The sequence below is a fragment of the Vulpes vulpes genome, chromosome 1 (genome assembly GCF_048418805.1).
Source record: "Vulpes vulpes isolate BD-2025 chromosome 1, VulVul3, whole genome shotgun sequence".
NCBI lineage: Eukaryota > Metazoa > Chordata > Mammalia > Carnivora > Canidae > Vulpes > Vulpes vulpes.
Window position 1 is genome coordinate 95,983,154 of NC_132780.1, and position 13,748 is coordinate 95,996,901.

Sequence of the window (13,748 nt, forward strand, 5' to 3'; positions counted from 1 at the left end):
ATAGATTTGTGATTGTATATTGCATTTCGGGTTTGTTGTACTATATCCCGCCCCCCCAACAAAACACAAAACCTTTTTAAAGAGTTTCCTTCTTTAGGCCTTATTGTACTTGTAAGACATTTGTCCCTATTCTTCATAGACTCTTGGTCAGATTAAATTTAGAGCCATAGGACTCCCTGGCTGATTGTGGATGGATTATGACTTATAAACTGAAGGGTGTCATGGTATGTGACAATCCAGGATACTTTCTGGTCTGATTATTAAGCTCTGGAGTCAGAAATCTATTTCCATGCACATGGACTTGATACAAGGCATGTTTCTAGCAGTCACCACTGGGTTTAGCCCAGACTTTGTAGAGAAGGTGGAAATGCCTGCCAACCTCCTTCATTTTTTTCCATTTTCTTTCATTCTTTTTTTTTTTTTTTTTTTTTTTTTTTTTTTTTGGCCTTTACACCATCTACTAAAGGCCACACTGGCAGATATAATCTCTTGTCACCTTTAGAATTATGTTATTTTTGCAACATCAGTTTGACTTACATTATACAATGATCTCTTCAAGGCCATAAAGAGGCGTTCAATCCTCTAGAGGTTTGGTACCAAAAATTAGAGAGAGCAGAATATGATTGAATATGTTATTTTCCTTGATAATATCCATGTAAAACATGGACATATAATTGTAGGTACTCTCACCAATGGGGAGACAGAGGGATGAAGAGGATAAGTGATGACCTAGGCAGTAACAGAACCAGAATCTAACTCTGCGGTGTTCAGGGCACTGTTTCATCTACTGGGGTTTCTTTTTTTTTTTTTTTTAAGATTTTATTTATTCATGAGAGACAGAGAGAGAGAGAGAGAGAGAGAGAGAGAGGCAGAGACTCAGGCAGAGGAAGAAGCAGGCTCCATGCAGGGAGCCTGATGTAGGACTCCATCCTGGGACTCCAGGATCATGCCCTGAGCCGAAGGCAGGTGCCAAACCACTTAGCCACCCAGGGATCCCCATCTACTGGGATTTCTTTAACCAACACAAAGCATAGAACTTAAAAACAAAACAAAACAAAAAACACCATGATTAATTCAGTGTGGGGGGGCACAAACCAAAGAGCTTATAATTAATTATTCTCAACTATTTTCTTGAAAGAAATGTACATGAATAATCCCAAAACAGAAGGAATATATGGAACTTATTGAAAATAAAATTAAACAAAAGGATATATAAAACCAGTGTCTTCAATTTTCATCTTTAATTAATTGGCAGGATAAATGATCCTGTCCTGAGTAGGAGCCTCAAACTACTGAGATTTGTGAATAGTGCAAACTAGGTCCCTAGGTGCTCCTCCAGCCCTCATACGGATACCACACTGAGGACTAGTTTCTATTTGGAGTGTAAGATCGTTAACTGATTGCACATCTGTCATCTTTGCTGATGGGAGAGAATTCTACATATCTATGCTCACTGGCTATAGGAACGGCTTCTTCTGATGAAGTGACTCTGATTCTTGTCTCTGTAAGTAGCTTAGAAATGTTGAATTCAATTCATTAGAACCTGTTTAAAATGTCACAGGTGACTGTTAAGATATATAGAATACTTTTTCATATTATATCAGATAGTTCTTTCGAAATGTATAAACAATGTGTGTTCTCCTTAAAAATTGTGTAACATGCAAAACTGAAATTGGGTCATTCTCTACTCTTTTAATTATTTATATTTTGAATTATTTTCTTTAGAAGAGTTGACATGAAATTAAAATGCTTAATCTATTTATTCACTGTCAATTTATTTAATTTTTTTAAAAAAAATTATTTAATTTTTGAAGGGAGGAATCAGAAGTTACTCCTTCTCCAAGTAATGATTTGTTGCAAAGAGCTAATTCTTCCCTTGGTTCAGATCATAACTTGAAAGCTCACTTTACGTTTGACCATAGGTGAACTTAACAAAATAGAAGAGACGTCCTCTCAATAAATTGTGCAGTACTTGCTGTAACATCGCCTGCTTTGTTTTTGAGGGAACATTTAGCCTGTGCTCTTCTTTTTCCTTAAAGATACAGTCTATGCTAATTTCAGAAATGCCCAATCAGACAAACCAGAGGTAGTAGAGAAGTGACTCTTATGAGACCATAAATCTCATGCTGCACTGATTTTCGAAGCACATTTGATTCAGTAGCCAAGGAAATTGTACTTGGTTCCAAACTGTCCTTCAGTTTCTCCTCTTTATCTCCCCCCACCCCGCCCCCAGTGAGACAGGTGGTCAGTTCCCAGAGAGAGAGAGGAAGAGTAGAAACCATAAATGAACACTGTCCTCAGCCAAGGTTCTGAAGAACGCCCCACCACTCTCTGCTACCAGGTGAATGGGTCTTGCCCCAGGACCGTCCATCCTCTGGACATCCAGTTGGCCATCTACATGGCCTGTGCAGTAGGCATGCTGATTACAGTCCTGGGAAATTTGTTTGTGGTGTTTGCTGTGTCCTACTTCAAAGTGCTTCACACTCCCACCAACTTCTTGCTGCTTTCCCTGGCCCTGGCTGACATGTTTCTGGGTCTGCTGGTGCTGCCCCTCAGTACCATTCGCTCAGTGGAGAGCTGCTGGTTCTTTGGAGACTTCCTCTGCCACCTGCATACCTACCTGGACACCCTCTTCTGTCTCACCTCCATCTTTCATCTCTGTTTCATTTCCATTGACCGCCACTGTGCCATCTGTGAGCCCCTGCTCTATCCTTCCAAGTTCACAGTCAGGGTGGCTGTCAGGTACATCCTGGCAGGGTGGGGGATTCCAGCGGCTTACACTGCCTTCTTCCTCTACACAGATGTGGCAGAAAATGGGCTCAGTCAGTGGCTGGAAGAGATGCCTTGTGTGGGCAGTTGCCAGCTGCTATTCAATAAGTTTTGGGGCTGGTTAAATTTTCCTATGTTCTTTTTCCCCTGCCTCATCATGATCAGCTTGTATGTGAAGATTTTTGTGGTTGCTACCAAGCAGGCTCAGCAGATCAGCACCTTGAGCAAAAACCTGGCTGGGGCTGCCAAACGTGAAAGAAAAGCTGCCAAGACCCTGGGCATCGCTGTGGGCATATACCTCTTGTGCTGGCTTCCCTTCACCATTGACACTCTGGTTGACAGCCTCCTTAACTTCATCACACCACCACTGGTTTTTGACATCTTTATCTGGTTTGCTTATTTCAACTCAGCCTGCAACCCTATCATCTATGTCTTTTCCTACCGGTGGTTCAGAAAGGCACTGAAACTCTGCCTGAGTCAGGAGATCTTCTCACCTCGGACACCCACTATTGATTTGTACCAAGAATGACTTCTTCAACTGAATGCAGGCAAGGGGTAGGTCTTTGCAGGAAGGATGAGTCGTGCTGTGGTAGTGGGCTGTGTTGTGTCATGAGTTTGTGGGCATGCTTTTTAGGCACCATGGCTTAAGTGGTGGAGAAAAAAACAATTTATTAATTCAGAAAGAAATACAGCACTCTTTTTATTGAATGTTTCTATAGTAGAATTTAGGACAAGGAGAAAATGAAATCAACCAAATATTTGTTGGATAAGTTAAAATTCTGTGAAAATATTCGGTTCCTTGTTTATAACTTCCTTGAGACGGAGGAGATACAGAGGTGGAGAGAAAAGAGCATGAGGTTGGGATTTCTGAATGCTCCTCCTTGTTCCGCCAACTGGCAGTGTTGGGTGACGCTATTTTGGCAGTCTTTGAATTCCTCCCCATCTAACAGAGTTCCAGCTAGAAAATCAGGATTTCACAATGTTTGTTCTCTAAGGTATCCTGAAGCTCAAATATTGTACAATTTAACTTTGGGAAATGTTGTTTGAATCTTAATTTCACATCACTTTTCATAATCATAGTCATGTGTTTAGACTATTTCTTTTTCAAAATGTTCCCTTTAGAATGCCCGTCTCCTTGGAACCCCACCACTAAACAGGATTTTAAGCCGGCTTCATCCATTTCAATGATTACTGAGTAAATGTACTATATTCTTGAAGGAATGTTTTCTCCCTTTTCTTTAATAATTTTTTGTGATTGCTTTATTCCTTTTCTTTAATAATTGAAACTTGGAAATAGTGGAATATTTTGTAAAGTGGTAATGATCCACATCATTCCATTATAATATTTCTTCCTTTTAAAAAAAATCACATAAATTAGACCTACTGTCTTTCCCGGGACACTAGTATATGATTTTCTTTGGAAAAACAAGTACCCATGCCACATTCTTGTTCCACTTTGAACCAAGTATTTCTTATAGGCTATTACCAGTAAAGGTACTGACATCTTCTATGTACATTTTGGTTCTGTCTTCTTCCTAAATCTTTTCCTACAGGTCTCTAGAAACTCCCACATTTCTCACTGAATATTTTTCAAATTGATAATTGCTTATTTGGAAAACTTATTTGTAAATTAATTTGAGGTCTCTGAAGTACAAATAAATGTACTATAGATACAAACATAAACCAATCAATCCAAAAAAGTAATGTTTTATTTTGTCATTGAAGTTTGCTGAAGCAAATTTATTTCATTTCATTCTTTCTTTCTGGCTAGAGAGATAAATTGGCTTTACTGTTTTTCTTAATTAAAAAAATATTTATTGTAAACATTTTTCAATGTATTTTTAATGCTTAATTTTTCTTTGGGAGTAATTATTCTTTCTTTTTCACTTAACTCAAGTATTATCACATAGTTAAATGAAAAAAAAATATAAATTAAGATTCATCCTAATATATACAATTTTGAGACATCAAGGAACACTGTGCCTTAGATACAAGAATAAATATAATTTGCAAAGTATAAATCAGTCACCACTCTAAAAAACTTACTTTCCTCTTCCTAGAAAAAAATCCACACCTCTTCCCACTCCACTGAACGTAGCATTATCTGTCTTAGAAGAACACTCAGCTGTATCACAAGGTGGAACTCCATATAAATAATTTTTAAAAATGCATATTTAAGCGTTGCCAGACAGGTTTTTGTTGAAACAGGATGTCTCAAGAGTCTTTACTATGTCATGTCTCGTGTTATTCTCCAAGAGCAGGATATAATATGCAGCAATTCCAGAACATTGCTGATGCAGAAACTTCTTTTCCCTAGAGTACTTTATAGGATGACTGATAAAACCCCATTTAGGAAATGTTGGCTCAGAAGATAATGAGAATTAGAGGAGTCAAGATCTGAGCAGAGGGATGGAGGTAAGTCTTTACATTGAAATGGAGAATGCTTGGGAAGCTGTAGGGAGAGGCTTGAATGTCAACCTTAGGAAGGTGGAAGAGGTGACAATTCCCTTGGTAATTGTTTAGCTGTTTTATCTCCATATTTTCTGAATACTCTGTGTACTTTCTCAGTCTCTTTGGTCAGCTATTCCTTTGGCCTAAAAATACCTTTCCCTCCTTTCCCTCCTGCAAAAAAATCTTAATCTCTTAAAGCCCGGCATAAATGCTACTTCTAGTATGCCTACATGATGCCAATCTCCTCCCTTTTGTGCTCCTCAAACACACCTCTTATCATTTAAACCTCTGTGAATCCCAAGCCATAATTGTCAATATATCAGTTTTTTTCTACAAGATATTCTAAGTTTTTTGTTTTGTATTCCTGAAACTCTGAACCCAGAACCCAGAATGCAAAGTCTTCAGAGATATTTGTGAAATGGATCAATGAATGAGTCAGTATAAGGATCAATGCCTGTTGTCATCACATAATTGTGTACCCTATATCTTTAAAAATAAACTTTTTATTTTAGAATAGTTTTAAATTTACAGAAAATTTGCAAAGATAGTACAGAAATTCCTATACCCTGCAGCCCATTTCTCCTATTGTCATACATTTCTTAAAATTAATGAACCAACATTATTATTATAAAGATATTATAACATTATTATTAATGTATCATTAAAAACTCCACACATTATTCAGATTTCCTCATTTCCCCTTATCTCCTTCCTCTGTCTCAGCTTCCCAGTTAGGATGCTACATTACATTTAGTTGTTATGTCTCCTTAGGCTCCTCTAGACCCTGACAGTTTCTTTTACTCCCCTTATTTTTGATGACCTTGATGGTTTTGAGAAGCACTGGTCAGATATTTTGTAGGATAGTCCTCAATGACTAGTTTGTTTGATGTTTTTCTCACTATTACACTGGGGCTATAAGTTTTGGGTAAAAAGACTGTAGAAATACATGTCATTTTTATCATATCATACAAGGGCATTCTGCTATCAACATGACTTGTCAGTGCTGATGTTAACCTTAATCTAGCTGAGCTGGTGTTTGTCCTTTTAAAATTTTCTGCAGTTAAACAACATTGCTTCTTGCCAGAGTTACAGATTCTTAAAGATAAGTACGTGCCTATTACCTGTTTCTATATAATATAGCACTGATTTGGTACAATGTGAGCATGTGGTTCGTGCTTTATAAGTAAAAAAAAGAAAGATGAATACATGAATGTTTTTACTGATGTATATTCCACTTGTCTCCTATAAGTAGCAAATTTTCTGTTGAAGTTAAGTTTTGTCACAGAAAAAGAAAGAACTAGAGGCTTCATTCAAAGGAGAATCTTCCTGAATGAAAAATCAATATTCAATGTATTTGAACAGAATAGCATAGCAACGAGTGCTATCCATACCGACCATTAACACAGTTTTGAATAGTAGTAGTACTAGTAGTAGTAAGAAGAACAGACAAATAATCATCCTATCATCACTTAGGGAAGTGCAATGGCTTCTGCTTCCCACATTGGGGGAGGACATAATTACATGGATGGAAGTTTGTCTGGCAATGATAACAGCCTGGTCAGGATGGTGTTTATGTTTGCAGATGACCCTCAACCCCCAAGAGGTCTCTCTTGAGTGTGAATCAGACAAGGTGTCTGTGTTACTCTACACACAATTTATAGATAATTATTTCAGATTTCTCTCCTCAGACATTAGGCACAATACAAATAATTGCCCCCAAAAGCCTCCCTTGGGAAATTAAGAAAAGCAACAGAAAGCAGGAACCTTGCAAAGGCAATTAACAGGTGAAATATTTGGCAGGTTGTGAGAGAGTAAAAAGCTTTGTAAGACAAGAGGAAAGGGTATCAAAGAAGAAAGATGTTTTCAGGTGACATCCCAGAACAAAGGGAAGAGTCAGTGAATTAAAAGAAATGAGGGAAGGAAGTGTTTTTAGAAATGGGATAGGCTGAGTTCTGAAGTAATTCAAATAAAATTTTAATATTTATTAGGAAAGTGCATGCCTTTGGAGAAGTGACAAGGAAGTGCACAATTTAACATGACTGGAAAAACATTGATCTACCTAATTAAACTTGAAGGGTATTGTGTTTTCTCCTCGTGAATAGTCTTATTTGATTTTCAAAAATTCATTTCATTCAGAAATTGTAAAGATTTCTTTAACTTCTTCAGCCCAATTGTTTACATTTGTTCAGAGAACAAATTCACGGTGGCTGAACTGTCCTTGAAAACCCAGCCACTCACAGTGACTTTTATGGCTTTCCTGAACCATGGGTAAAATCAAAGGGTTCATGGATGAGTTATAATAAGCACCCCAAAAGGAAATCTCATAAATATAGGCAGGGGTTATGAAGCCCATTTAGGCATCAATTAATAAGTCAATACAATATGGTAACTGTGAAATCATAAATGCTACCACCGTGATACCCAGGGTTTTAGCAGCTTTTCTCTCCCTCTTGGCCACTCTGGATTTCTAACTATCTGATGATGATTCTGTTTTCCCTCCAGTATATTCAGTCTTGTTAGCCTGTTGTCTAGCCACGAGAAAAATATTGCTATAGAGGATTATCATTAACAAGGGTAGGTATAAAGAAGAATAGAAAATCTATCAACACCCAGTCTTGATTTACAACTGTCTGACACCCTCCTACACAGCTGAGGGTACTTCCTAATTCCTCCAGCCCGTCGTCATAGATACCTGTGTGGAACATGGCACCGCTGTATATGAGGAGCAGGATCCAGGAGATGCTGACGCATATCCCTGACACAGTCACCATGAACCTGGTGGGATAGACCAGAGGGACAGTGACAGGAAGGTACCTGTCAATGGAGATGAAGTACAAGTGGAAGAGAGAGGATTAGCAAAATGCCACATTGCAGCACGTGTGGAAGGTACAGAAACTTGGCCCAAAGTACCGGCAGCTGTCCACAGACCTGACCTTGATGAAGGGCATGGCCATCACCCACACCAGAAAGTCAGCACAAGCCAGAGAGGGGATAACACTGGTTGGAGAGTGCAGCTGTTTGACATGCAGGATGGAAATCACCACCCGGGGGTTTCCAAACACAGCTAGCAAAGATACAAAACCAAACACTGAGTACAGAATCAACCTGGATCCAAGCAAGGAGGCAGTTCTCACACAAGATCCATTCACACCCTCATAACAAAGCGGCACAGTAGCAGGGTGGGAAAGATTGCTGATCGTGGTTTCTGCAGTTTGATGTGTCCCAATTTCTGCCCTTCCTTTGGTAAAAATAAAGTTTTCCAATTCTGAGAATTATAAAAAAAAATCAAACTGCCTATTTGAGCAACTACTTTTAAGTATTGCCTTATAATCTATCCTTTTTTCCATTCTAATCATAAAAAGAAGTTAAAAGAATTTCAAAGGTAGAAATGTATCCTTTCTGATTTTAATGCAGGAAATTCTTTCTTTCTTTCTTTCTTTCTTTCTTTCTTTCTTTCTTTCTTTCTTTCTTTCTTTCTTTCTTTCTTCTTCCTTCCTTCCTTCCTTCCTTCCTTCCTTCCTTCCTTCCCCCTTCCTTCCTTCCGCCTTCCCTTCCGCCTTCCCCCCTCCCTTCCCTTCCCTTCCTTTCCCTTCCCTTCCCTTCCCCCTTCCCTTCCCTTCCCTTCTCTTCCCTTCCCTTCCCTTCCCCCTTCCCTTCCCTTCCCTTCCCTTCCCCCTTCCCTTCCCTTCCCTTCCCTTCCCTTCCCTTCCCTTCCCTTCCCTTCCCTTCCCTTCCCTTCCCTTCCCTTCCCTTCCCTTCCCTTCCCTTCCCTTCCCTTCCCTTCCCTTCCCCTCCCCTCCCCTCCCCTTCCCTTCCCTTCCTTCCTTTTTTTTTTGGTATATTTTTCATTGAAGTTCGATTTGCCAACACATAGTATAACACCCAGTGCTCATCCCATCAAGTGCCCCCCCTCCATGCCCATCACCCAGTCACCCCACCCCACCCCCCACCCAGCTCCCCTTCCACTACCCCTTGTTCGTTTCCCAGACTCGTAAGTCTCTCATGTTCTGTCTCCCTCTCTGATATTTCCCACTCATTTTCTCTACTTTCCCCTATAATCCTTTTCACTATTTCTTATATTCCCCGTATGAAACCACATAACCTTTGTCCTTTTCCGATTGACTTACTTCACTCAGCATAATACCCTCCAGTTCCATCCACGTCGAAGCAAATGGAGGGTATTTGTCGTTTCTAATGGCTGAGGAATATTCCATTGTATACATAAACCACATCTTCTTTATCCATCATCTTTCGATGGACACCGAGGCTCCTTCCACAGTCTGGCTATTGTGGACATTGCTGCTACAAACATTGGGGTGCAGGTGTCTCAGCTTTTCACTGCACCTGTATCTTTGGGGTAAATTCCCAGCAGTGCAATTGCTGGGTCATAGGGTAGCTCTATTTTAAACTCTTTGAGGACCTCCAGACAGTTTCTCAGAGTGGCTGCACCAGTTCACATTCCCACCAACAGTGCAGGAGGGTTCCCTTTTCTCCACATCCTCTCCAGCATTTGTTGTTTCCTGTCTTGATAATTTTCCCCATTCTCACTGGTGTGAGGTGGTATCTCATTGTGGTTTTGATTTGTATTTCCCTGATGGCAAGTGATGCAGAGCATTTTCTCATGTGCCTGTTGGCCATGTCTATGTCTTCCTCTGTGAGATTTCTCTTCGTGTCTTTTGCCCATTTCATGATTGGATTGTTTGTTTCTTTGCTGTTGAGTTTAATAAGTTCTTTATAGATCTTGGAAACTAGCCCTTTATCTGATAGGTCATTTGCAAATATCCTCTCCCATTCTGTAGGTTGTCTTTTAGTTTTGTTGACTGTTTCTTTTTATCTTGGTGAAATCCCAATAGTTCATTTTTGCTTTTGTTTCCCTTGCCTTCATAGATGTATCTTGCAAGAAGTTGTTGTGCCCAAGTTCAAAAAGGGTGTTGCCTGTGTTCTCCTCTAGGATTTTTATGGATTCTTGTCTCACATTTAGATCTTTCATCCATCTTGAGTTTATCTTTGTGTCTGGTATAAGAGAATGGTCTAGTTTCATTCTTCTGCACGTGGCTGTCCAATTTTCCCAGCACCATTTATTGAAGAGAGTGTCTTTTTTCCAGTGGATAGTCTTTCCTCCTTTATCGAATATGAGTTGACCATAGAGTTGAGGGCCCATTTCTGGGTTCTCTATTCTGTCACATTGATCTATGTGTCTGTTTTTGTGCCAGTACCACACTGTCTTGATGACCACAGCTTTGTAGTACAACCTGAGATCTGGCATTGTGATGCCCCCAGCTCTGGTTTTCTTTTTCAATATTCCCCTGGCTATTTGGGGTCTTTTCTGATTCCACATAAATCTTAAGATTATTGTTGCAACTCTCTGAAGAAAGTCCATGGTATTTTGATAGGGATTGCATTGAACATGTACATTGCTCTAGGTAGGATTGCCATTTTCACAATATTGATTCTTCCAATCCATGAGCATGGAATATTTTCCCATCTCTTTGTCTTCCTCAATTTCTTTCAGAAGTGTTCTTGTTTTTTAGGGTATAGATTCTTTACCTCTTTGGTTAGGCTTATTCCAAGGTATCTTATGCTTTTGGGTGCACTTGTAAATGGGATTGACTCCTTAATTTCTCTTTCTTCAGTCTCATTGTTAGTGTATAGAAATGCCACTGATTTCTGGGCATTGATTTTTGTATCCTGCCACACTGCCGAATTGCTCTATGAGTTCCAGCAATCTTGGGGTGGAGGCTTTTGGGTTTTCTGTGTAGAGTATCATGTCATCGGCAAAGAGGGAGAGTTTGACTTCTTCTTTGCCAATTTGAATGCCTTTAATGTCTTTTTGTTGTCTGATTGCTGAGGCGAGGACTTCCAGTACTATGTTGAATAGCAGTGGTGAGAGTGGACACCCCTGTCGTGTTCCTGATCTTAGAGGAAAGACTCTCAGTGTTTCCCCATTGAGAATGATATTTGCTGTGGGCTTTTCATAGATGGCTTTTAAGATGTTGAGGAATGTTCCCTCTATCCCTACACTCTGAAGAGTTTCATCAGAAATGGATGCTGTATTTTCTCATATGCTTTCTCTGCATCTATACTTGATCTTAGCCAAAAGGCAGGAAACAATGCTTTCTCTGCATCTATTGAGAGGATCATATGGTTCTCATTTTTTCTCTTGTTGATATGATCTATCACGTTGATTGTTTTACAAGTGTTGAACCAGCCTTGCGTCCCAGGGATAAATCCTACTTGGTCATGGTGAATAATCATCTTAATGTACTGTTGGATCCTATTGGCTAGTATCTATTGAGAATTTTTGTTTCTGCATTCATCAGGGATATTGGTCTATAATTCTCCTTTTTCATGGAGTCTTTGTCTGGTTTGGAATTAAGGTGATGCTGGCCTCATAGAATGAGTTTGGAAGTATTCCATCCCTTTCTATCTTTTGAAACAGCTTTAGTATAATAGATATTATTTCTTCTTAAAACGTTTGATAGAATTCCCCTGGGAAGCCACCTGGCCCTGGACTTTTGTGTCTTGGGAGGTATGTGATGACTGCTTCATTTCCTCCCTGGTTATTGGCCTGTTCAGGTTTTCTATTTCTTCCTGTTCCAGTTTTGGTAGTTTTTGAGTTTCCAGAAATGCCTCCATTTCTTTTATATTGCCTAATTTATTGGCATATAGCTGCTCATAATACATTTTTAAAATTGTATTTCCTTGGTATTGGTTGTGATTTCTCTTTCATTCGTGATTTTATTAATTTGAGTCTTTTCTCTTTTGTTTTTAATAAGGCTGGCTAATGGTTTCTCTCTTATGAATGCTTTCAAAGAACCAACTCCTGGTTTTGTTGATATGTTCTACAGTAGTTCTGGTCTCCATTTCATTGAGTTCTGCTCAAATATTTATTAACTCTCTTCTTCTGCTGGGTGTAGGTTTTATTTGCTGTTTTTTCTCCAGTTCCTTTAGGTGTGAGGTTAGCTTGCATGTTTGAGGTTTTTTCCCAATTTTTTGAGGGATGCTTGCATAGCGATGTAAATGGTTCTCCACCCTTTCATTTTCATGCTGTAGGTGTCCTTAGGTCTAAAATGAGTCTCTTGTAGACAGCAAATAGATGGGTCTTGCTTTTTTATCCAGTCTGGAACCCTGCATCTGTTGATGGGATCATTTAGCCCATTCACATTTGAGTTACTATTGAAAGATATGAATTTAGAGTCATTGTAACACCTATTCATCCCCGCTTTTTGTGTATTATTTCTTTGGGCTTTCTCTTTCTTTTACAGGGTCCCCCTTAATATTTCTCTTTTGTGAAAAAGATTTTATTTATTTATTCATAAGAGACACAGAGAAAGAGAGAGAGGCAGAGACACAGGCAGAGGGAGAAGCAGGCTCCATGCAGGGAGCCTGACGTGGGACTCAATCCCGGGTCTCCAGGATCAGGCCCTGGGCTGAAGGTGGCGCTAAACCACTGAGCCACCAGGGCTTCCCTCCTCCCCCTTAATATTTCTTGCAGAGCTGGTTTGGTGGTCACATATTCTTTCAGTTTCTGCCTATCTTGGAAGATCTTTATCTCTCCTTCTATTCTAAATGAGAGCCTTGCTTGATATATTCCTGGCTGGATGTTCTCCTCATTGAGTATCTGAATACTTTCTGGCCTGCCAGGGCTCTGTGGAGAGGTCTGCTGTTAATCTAATACTTCTCCCCATATAAGTTTGGGATCTCTTGTATCTTGCTGCTTTAAAGATTTTCTCTTTATCTTTGGAATTTGCAAGTTTCACCATTAAATGTTGAGGTGTTCAATGGTTTTTATTCATTTTTTTTTTTTGGCACGGGAACCTCTCTATCTCCTGGATCTGAATGCCTGTTTCCCTCCCCAAATTAGGGAAGTTCTCAGCTATGATTTGTTCAAATATGCTTTCTAGCCTTCTGTCCCTCTCGGTACTCTCTGGAACCCCAATTATATGTAGATTTTTCCTTCTGAGGCTATCATTTATTTCCCTTAACCTTTCTTCATGGTCTTTTAATTGTTTTTCTCTTTTTCCCTCAGCTTCCTTCCTTGCCATCAACTTGTCTTCTGTCATTCACTCTTTCTTCTACCTCATTAATCCTCGTCATTAGGACCTGCAGTTTGGATTGTATCTCATTTAAATGATTTTTAATTTCTGCCTGATTAGATCTAAATTCTGCAGTCATAAAGTCTCTTGATTCCTTCATGTTTTTTTCCCAGAACAACCAGTAGCCCTATAATTGTGCTTCTGAATTTGCTTTCTGACATCAAATTGTAATCCAAATTCTGTAACTCTGTGTCAGAGAGTACTGATTCTTTCTTTTGTGGTGTGTTCTTCCTTCTCGTATTTTGCTCAGTGCAGAGTGGCTGTATGAGTGGGCTGAGTCAAGAATGTCAACCATGAGCTAAGTAAATTTCACCCTAGATGATTCTGCCGAGGTCAGAGACCTGAAATTGAAAACAAAGATCAGAATGAAATAAAACAGAAGAACCACTAAAGTGAAAAACAAATTTTAAATTAAAGTAGTAAAAAATAAAA

At 39.3% G+C, this 13,748-nt stretch overlaps 1 protein-coding gene and 1 pseudogene across 1 annotated transcript; one reads left to right on the forward strand and one right to left on the reverse strand.

The window, feature by feature from the left end:
* The first annotated feature begins 2,284 nt into the window (after nt 1–2,284).
* On the forward strand, nt 2,285–3,298 carry TAAR5 (trace amine associated receptor 5). The gene has a single exon (XM_025997837.2). It carries the CDS (start codon nt 2,285–2,287, stop codon nt 3,296–3,298), a length of 1,014 nt encoding a protein of 337 aa, XP_025853622.2.
* Nucleotides 3,299–7,395: 4,097 nt separating this feature from the next.
* LOC112919380 (trace amine-associated receptor 6-like) overlaps nt 7,396–13,748 on the reverse strand; it is a 28,727-nt pseudogene continuing 22,374 nt past the window's right edge.